Source organism: Anguilla rostrata, chromosome 1 (genome assembly GCF_018555375.3).
Source record: "Anguilla rostrata isolate EN2019 chromosome 1, ASM1855537v3, whole genome shotgun sequence".
Taxonomy (NCBI): Eukaryota; Metazoa; Chordata; class Actinopteri; order Anguilliformes; family Anguillidae; genus Anguilla; species Anguilla rostrata.
Window position 1 is genome coordinate 79,245,225 of NC_057933.1, and position 8,418 is coordinate 79,253,642.

The 8,418-nt window shown below is 39.8% G+C and overlaps 1 protein-coding gene across 1 annotated transcript; it reads left to right on the forward strand.

Moving 5' to 3' along the window:
* Nucleotides 1-1,145: 1,145 nt before the first annotated feature.
* LOC135236705 (cytosolic 5'-nucleotidase 1A-like) lies at nucleotides 1,146-7,935 on the forward strand. The gene is made up of 7 exons (XM_064303204.1): nucleotides 1,146-1,907; nucleotides 4,344-4,460; nucleotides 4,818-4,944; nucleotides 5,316-5,420; nucleotides 5,849-5,916; nucleotides 6,958-7,083; nucleotides 7,320-7,935. Exons 1-7 carry the CDS (start codon nucleotides 1,860-1,862, stop codon nucleotides 7,656-7,658), a joined length of 930 nt encoding a protein of 309 aa, XP_064159274.1. The 5' UTR covers nucleotides 1,146-1,859; the 3' UTR covers nucleotides 7,659-7,935.
* The last annotated feature ends 483 nt before the right edge of the window (nucleotides 7,936-8,418 follow it).

The window sequence follows — 8,418 nt, forward strand, 5'->3', positions numbered from 1 at the left end:
GATAATCAAAACATTCATCCTGCCTTTTTCATGCCAAATCTAATCAATAAGATGCTGCAAAATGTGTATTTTGTTATGAAAATGAGTAATGTATCTTTTTAAAAATGAGGTCTGAATGGACTCTAAGCAATGGGTCTTAAACCCAGTCCCCCTATGTGTGCTGATTGGCATTCCAGCCACAGTTGAATTTTAACAAGCTATACATTTTTCTTAGGTGTTTTTTGTGTGTTAGTGGGATTATTTACCCTCTTCGGCCATATTATGTCAGAAATAGCTATGCATGCCATGAAGTATAGAATGTCCATGTTCATATTGTCATATTGTAGATGGCTGACTACGTGTTTAGTAAGGTAAAATACCTACTATGACAACAACAACTGGCTAAACTATACTGGGTTAAAATGTACCCAAGAACATAGCTGATGTTGCTGATTGGATTAACCAAGAACACAATGTAAAACCTAGAGGGGTGCATTTCCTGATGGAATTGATTGCTCTGCATCAGTGGCGCAGTTGCTAGGCAGTTGCCTGATGATGAAATAAGACATAAATTTGAAATGGAGTGTTAGACAACCATAGTGAGTTCTGTACAAGCAGCCACACATCCTTGGGCTCATAAGCCATTATGCTGTGTGCAACTTGGACCAAAGTGCCCCCTTTTAGTTATGGTATATTTGCAGTATGTGGAGTCTACCCTTAACATGTACATAAGGTTTCATGATGATGTTACAAACCTTTTCAAGTTCATTGACCAATAGCGGCCATGTTGTTTATACGATTGGGTTGGTTTATATATTATATGTGTATCTTGCACCAATAAAGCTAATCAGCAGGATTGATGCAGACTGGTCCACAAACAAAATAGTCACAGGAAAAATATATATATTTTACAAAAATTCAACAATCCAAACAGACTTCAGTGGTTTATTTTGTAAAGCTAATTCAGGAGTTTTGAGTCTACACCTGTCTGACTCTCTTGTTCAGTACCTTCATTGGCTCATTACCTGTGACTCCTACTCTTCAGTCCCCCCTGGCAGGTGGTGTTGATCTTCACCTGTGTGCCCCCCTGTGTCTTCCGAATGCAGGTCGTCAGCAGCTTACCACCTTATCACCCACACGGCCTGCAGCAGACCTGCTACACCGCCCAAGGGAATAAGCCCATGGAGATCTACAATAAGGACGCCCTGGCCACCCCTGGCAGATTCATCCACATTCAGTCTTGGGGAGGAATGTGGTCCTCGCCGCCATTTCATCCGCCATTTTGTCATCAGAGGCAGAGGGGAGCCTTCTTAGATTGATAACTGCCCCGGTGCTGGCCCATCCTGACGCTTCCTTCCCTGGTGGAGGTGGAGGCCCCTGATTTTGGGTAGGAGCCTGCGCTGTCACTGCAGTCTCCTAGGGACCAGAAACTGCACCCTGTGTGCCTTCTCTCAGCAACTGTGCCTCGCCTTCAGCTGCTTTAGCTTCCAATTTTCTGCATCTTTGTGAACCATCTGTTTTGCCAGTTTTTCAAGTCCACGTAGCAGGGCCACACAATTCCAGCATGAACAATGAATAATACTGAAATTCTGTATTAAAGATGATTTAACTGGCAGCTCTCCACATATTTGACAGCTGGGTAAAACAAGTCTCCTACGTATAGCTCCTATGCGTAGCAGTATCTTCGGTTCTCATTGTTTAAGAATGAGGAACTAAGAAACCGTATCAATTGCGCATCATGGGATGGGTCACTTTCTCAAGATATAAGGCTCAGTAAGTCAAGGAAGCTTCAGTTGATGAGCAGACATTAGCAACTTGACACCTGTTAATTCTACTTTTAATTGCAATAATAAGTGCTAGCGAAACCAACAATCAACAAAATGGCGCAAGCGGACATGAAAAATGCAGACGGAACAGGACCCAAACTTGTGAGTGCTGGAGCCTTTGTTTTGATGACAATTTGATATATAAGCCACAATAATTGTCATCTTTCCCGTTGTGTGTGCAACACTTTTTGCTCTTATTACCGGGATTATGTTTTTCTGTTACACATACATCAGGTGTGTGTGTGCGTGTGTGTGTTTGTATGTGTTGGTTCATGTGTGTTTGTTTGCGTGTGTGTGCATGTGTTTGTGTGTGTGTGTGTATTTGTAGGTGTGTGTTCATGTGTGTATTTGCATGTATGAGTGTGTGTGTGTGTGTGAGTGTGTGTGTGCAGTGTGTGTTTGCATGTGTGTGTGGGTGTGTGTAGGTGTGTGTGTCTGTGTGTCTGTGTGTGGTGTGTGTTTGTGTGTGTGTGTGTCTGTGTGGCCTTGTGTGGTGTGTGTGTGTGTGTGTGTGTGTATGTGTTCATGTGTGTGTTTGTGTGTGTGTGCCTGTATGTGTGTGCGTGTGTGTGTGTGTGGTGTATGTTTGCATGTATGTGTGTGTGTGTGTGTGTGTGTGTGGCCTTGTGTGGTGTGTGGTATACGTTTGCATGTGTGTGTGTGTGTGTGTATGTGAATGGTGTGAGCAACATTTAATGTTTCACGCACAGAGGCTATTTAGCTGTTAGGTTTAATCTGTCTCATACATTCTTATAAAGGGTGGTACTGGGCACTGCTGGGGTAAATTCCATTTCAACAACCAATCACAAGGCATGATGCATGTATTTGGTATTTATTTTAATAATGCTTTAACAAAGGCTAGTATGGTTTTGACTTTAAGTTGACCAATTGCAAAGCATGATGCATGTATTCGGTATTTATTTTAATAATTATTTGACAAAAGTTAGTATGGTTTTGAAATGTTTTAATTAGTCTTTAATTATATGTTTTGATTAGTTTTTAATTCTATGTTCTTACATTTACAGCTCGATGTTAGTTCTTTTAGTTTCTTTTATGCTTATTGTCTTTTTATATTCCATTCAAACAATGAAGAGCATTTGTGAAGTTGGGCACCCATGTTTGGCAATAAGGCCTGGGTCGCAGTCAGGTAGAGGTGAGGGCTCTGTGCAGGCCAGTCAAGTTTGTCTGCACCAAACTCAATTTTTCTATGTTGAGCTGGACCTCACTTTGTGCATGGAGGCATTGTTATACTGAAATGGGAAAGGGCCTTCCCCAAACTGTTGCCACAAAGCTGGAAGCACACAATTCTCTAGAATGTCATTGTATATTGTAGCATTAGGATTTCCCTTCACTGGAACTAAGGGGCCTATCCCAAACCATGAAAAATAGCCCTAGACCATTATTTCTCCTCCACAAAACTTTACAGTTGGCACTATGCATTCGGGCAGGTAGCGTTCTCCTAGCCTTCACCAAAACTAGATTCATCCGTCCAACTGCCATATAAGGAATTGTGATTCATCAGTCCAGAGAATGTGTTTCTCGCTGCTTCAATAACGTTGTGTGCTACACCACTCCAGCCGATGCTTGGAACAGCACATGGTGATCTTCAGCTTGTGTGCGGCTGCTCGGCTACGGAAACCCATTTCATGAAGTTCCCAACTAACAGTTCTTGTGCTGAAGTTGGTTCTAGAGGCAGTATAGAACTCGGTAGTGAGTGTTGCAACTGAGGACAGATGATTTTAATTTTCCTGATTTTCGGTGGTATGCAAGTTTTATATTTGATACTCTAATCATTCGTATGCTGACAGCTGCAGCGAAAACAGCCGGCTGTCAGACCGATGCAGGCCTCTCCCCAGAAGCATCCTGGTTGTCCACAACACCTAGGCAATACTACTTTTTGCACCATTAATTTTTTGCCAGTTTTACCGAACACAGAATGAGACCATACATCTCATCCCCACATACGGGGGCTAGACAGAATTCCCGCATGAACACTGAATAATGCTGGAATTGTGTTTTAAAGCTGGAATTCTGCATTAAGGACAACTGCATTCTTTCACTGTCCGCTCTCCACTCAGTTGAGCTGTCAGTCAAGGGGTTAAACAGTCCCTTGCTTGGAGTTTTTGAGGTTCTTAGTTTTGTTTACTGAATTGAAAATGGGTCATGTTGAGTCAAATGGTTCAGCAAAGATCTGCAGTCACAAAAGATTCAGTTGGCCAACAGACATCAGCAGGTTGACGCAAGTTAACAATATATTTAATTTTGATTTTCTGTTATTTGCATTTATAAGAGCCATGGAAACCAACAATGTTTATATTGGACAGGATTACAAAGAAGATGACAAAGATGGAGCAGAGGCCAAAAGTGCTAATATTGCTAATAACTGCTAATAAAATGAATTTGATGCATGAGCCACAATATCTGTCAACTGGTCGTCTTCCCTATTACGTGAGCAATAGCCAAATTTTTGCTTGTGTTGCTTGCTTAATCATGTTTTCCTTTTTCAAAAACTCAAATTTCTTTCTGTCCAAAACTAAGGAAACAATGACCATTGCAGTGTCTGCAAGCACACTGTTTATCATGAATGACCAACAAGCAAGTAAAACCAACGGGGAAAAGATTTTGAAGCAGGGAGTGGCATTTCCTTTTGTTAAGGTCTGTCATTTTTTCTTTCTAAATTGCATACTGTTCGGTTTCAGAATGTAGAGTCTGATTTATTTTGGACAATTTATCTGGCCTTAATAACAAACTTATTTGAGATAGATGCATATTAAAAATTCTTCTGTGTTTCTATATTTTCTCAACATCAGTGCACATAATTATTGAATGCACAAGTGCTCATTAAAAAAGTTTTCTGAGTACAAACCTTTTGCAATTTTTCATTACCAGTTTCCATTTCAGATTTCATGTAAAATAATAACACTGGTTTCACCTGTGAGTGTAGTTTGCCTGTTAGTTTTATGACAGGTGTTTAAATTGTTAACCATTGAAGGTGCTTTTTGGTTGGAACAGGCCTTGGTGAAAGCGAATGACTATTTCCAGAAGCTTTACCCTGACAATGAAAAGCCATTCAAGATCTTCCTGATGAATAATACAGCCACACAAGAGAAATGCCTCAAAGACAGCCTCAAAGAGTTTGGTAAGTACACCCTGTTAGCAATACATTCTTTAGTGTAGGCCACTGGCACAGTATTGAATGTAAGCTATTGCAACAAATAATATCAACTATGTTATTATAATCAATCAACTTCAGAGTGCAAAATTGAAAACATATGAAGTGGAAAAATAAAAAGAATTAAAATAATTGTTAAATTAGTTATATAATTAGAAGCTAGTTATTTAAAATTATTTATGTGATTCTATGATTGGATGGTTAGGTGTTTTATGATCATTCAAAGTTTAATTCAAACATAAAACCACTGAAAATGAATAATTTCTGTCCAGGGATTAGCAATGAACTGAATGTAAGCACTCGGATTTAATAACAAAAAAGACTTGTTTCCCCATTAGGTCTAAGTGAAATCTCTATCCATGAGGATGACATCAGCAATCTCACCGGGAACATTCTCTACCTCACCGAGGACCCTGAAAAAGCAGAGATTGCCATTAAAAACAGTAGAGTTAAAAACTCAATGTCACTGATCTAATCATTTTTCTCTGGATTTCTTTTCCCGAATGAAAACCGAAATTAAAAACACAAAATGTAACTGCTTGTGTAATTGTTCCCAAAGCACAGCAGTTGCAAGCATCTAACTTCCTACACGATACACTGGCCTGTATTTAAACAACATTTGTTCTCAGCTTTGACATAAAAGTAAATACAAGCATACAAGCACTTTTTCTTCGCAAATTCAGGTTGAGAAGTTAGTTTTCGTGATTGCTTAACTCACTGAACTGTTTGAAACAACTTACTAATAAAATTGTTTACACAGCCATTTCATGGTTTACTAGTGAGGCTAAGATTTTATAATGATGTAACGAAGAGGCTTATATCCAATGGATTCAAGCCTGAAACAGAACGATGTCTCATTCCACCACCACAGAGCATGCAGCTGGCATTATGTTCCCCAATGACCCCAATATGGAAGTGCAATCCAAGGATGAGGAAGAGGTACTGTGAGCGTGAGAGCACCAGATTGGTGGATTTTCTGTCCACAACAACAACATAATTATACAGAAGAAGTATTATTCTGATTTTAATAGGAATCAATGGGATTTTTATCTTACCACCTCATACTGTAAATGAGCTATTATTAAAATCCATAAGTTTTATTTTGTGGAATAATTCATTAGCAATGCAAATATGTCAAGAACATATTATAATGCAGGGCTGCCCAACCCTGTTCCTGGAGATCTACGGTCCTGCAGGTTTTTATTCCCTACCAAACACACCTCATTCAACAGCTAGAGATCTCATTGAGCTACTATTTAGTAGAATTGGGTGTATAAAATAGGGTAGAAATTAAAACCTACAGGATGGAGGATCTCCAAGGAACAGGGTAGCCCTGTTCTAATGAAAAAGCAAATGTGATATTCAGTCTTGAGAAAAAGCATTTTATGTGACACTGCTGCCAGATTACATAGTGCTTACTCAGGCATATGTATGATGTATCATTACATTACAGGCATTTAGCAGACACTCTTATCCAGAGCAACTTACACCACTTTTTACAGAGCATTTACATTGCAGCCATTTATACATCTGGATATATACTGAAGCAATGCAGGTTAAGTACCTTGCTCAAGGGTACAATGACAGCATCCAACTTGGGAATCGAACCTGCAACCTATAGGTGTCAAGACCTACAATAACTTTGCCACTATACGACACTGTCACCCCATTTAACATGTCTTTAGGACGTTACCGAGCCAGACTGTATAATTCAATGGCTCTTCATTCATGCCTTCACATTTTTGTACATGGCCAACAAATAGACTAACTAGCTAGCTTTTAAGCTAACTCCCAAGATCATTCATTTGCTTTGTTCCCATGTGCTTCATGAATAATCATTTTTAAATATTATTATATTAGAGTTGTTCAGTCTTGAATACGTGTCCTTGAATGACATTCTCTGACAGACTTATGGACACAATTTTGCTTTTTTAACATGGCTATCTTGTCCTTTCCTCTACTAACACTGGTCAAATTCAGCTTCGTGTGGCCTTCGATGGAGATGGCATTCTGTTCTCTGATGAGTCTGAGAAAGTTACCAAGGGGGTCGGGCTGGAAGCCTTCTTTAAAAATGAGAAGGATAAACAGGACATCCCTCTCGAGAAGGTATCTTTCTTTGTGTGCTGGCTGTAGTCAAGCAGGCAATTAAAAAGTCCTGAAATTATGGTACAGTTGGCAAAAGCAAAAGTGTCCTCACTCTACTGTGTTTGGTTTCTGTGTTTTTGACTGGTTCAGACAACTTTGGTGGGTTTCGGTCATTTGTACATAGCCTCTGACATACAGTACCTTGTGCATTTGTACATAGCCTCTGACATACAGTACCTTGCGACCTTCATCCTTAGGGCCCGCTGAAGTGCTTTCTGGAGGTTCTCTGCAACCTGCGGGAAAAGCTCAGTGACAAGAGTCCATTCAAAGTGCTGACCTACCTGGTGACAGCACGCGGCTCAGGCATTCCTGGGTTCAGGGCCCTGATGACCTTGAAGACCTGGGGCCTGGAGCTCAATCAGGGCTTCTTCTTATGCGGGAGCCCCAAGGGCCCGTCCTTGCAGATGATCCGCCCGCACATCTTCTTCGATGACCAGCAGCGGCACATCGACGCAGCGCGTAAACTGGGGATCATCTCTGCCCACGTGCCTTATGGGATAGGGTACGAGACCCCTGCCAAGAAGCCAAAGAAGTAATGAAACATGGGGACAAACAAAGCTGTTAAAATGCACAGCGAAGTCAGCATTAACTGGAGTTGGGCTGCGGGTCTATTACTTTGTCTTTCCTCTTTTTATAGTTTATCCATGGAATGCAGAAACTGACAATAATTCATAGTTGAATTTTAAGTCATTTGACTCAGCTTTTACATATTACAAATGCTCTAAATTTAAAGTACTCTACACAGGGAATGTTTCTGGGAAAAGTGGGTTAATTTCTTTAAGCTTATAATGTTACATTAAGAATAAAAAATTTTAAATCATAATTCCTGTTTTATGTTGTCCAAGTTTACCTTTTAGAACAGGTAAAATTCTTTAAAATGGACAATGCTGCAAATCTTATTTATGCTCCATTTCTTTTCGGGAAATCATATATTGCACACTGCAACACAGACACAAATTTGCCAGCATATGTAATATATAGGGACGAACATTCTCACTTTTTAGTAACTACTGTAGTAATAAGAATTTTCAATATGCGTTCACTAGTGGCATTTTACCTGACAGTTCAATTTTTCAAGCACCCAATAGGCTATGAGCACATACATGCCATGAAAAGATATAAACAATGCTCATATTTCATTTTGTAACGTCACAGTTATCAGCAAATAACTACAGCAGGTGCCATTTTAGAATGATCTAAATATCAAGCCACAGATTTCTCAAATTTATACTGTAAATTCTGCCATTGCAGAAGAAAAAGAAAGCGCTGTTGCTCAAAGAGATTGACTCACCACTG

Excerpts from the sequence above, each read along its gene's own strand:
- LOC135236705 (XM_064303204.1), top strand. The coding sequence starts at position 1,860 with ATGGCGCAAGCGGACATGAAAAATGCAGACGGAACAGGACCCAAACTT. Across the intron at positions 4,945-5,315 it reads AGACAGCCTCAAAGAGTTTG|GTCTAAGTGAAATCTCTATC; the intron begins GTAAGTACACCC and ends TTTCCCCATTAG. Across the intron at positions 5,917-6,957 it reads AATCCAAGGATGAGGAAGAG|CTTCGTGTGGCCTTCGATGG; the intron begins GTACTGTGAGCG and ends GGTCAAATTCAG.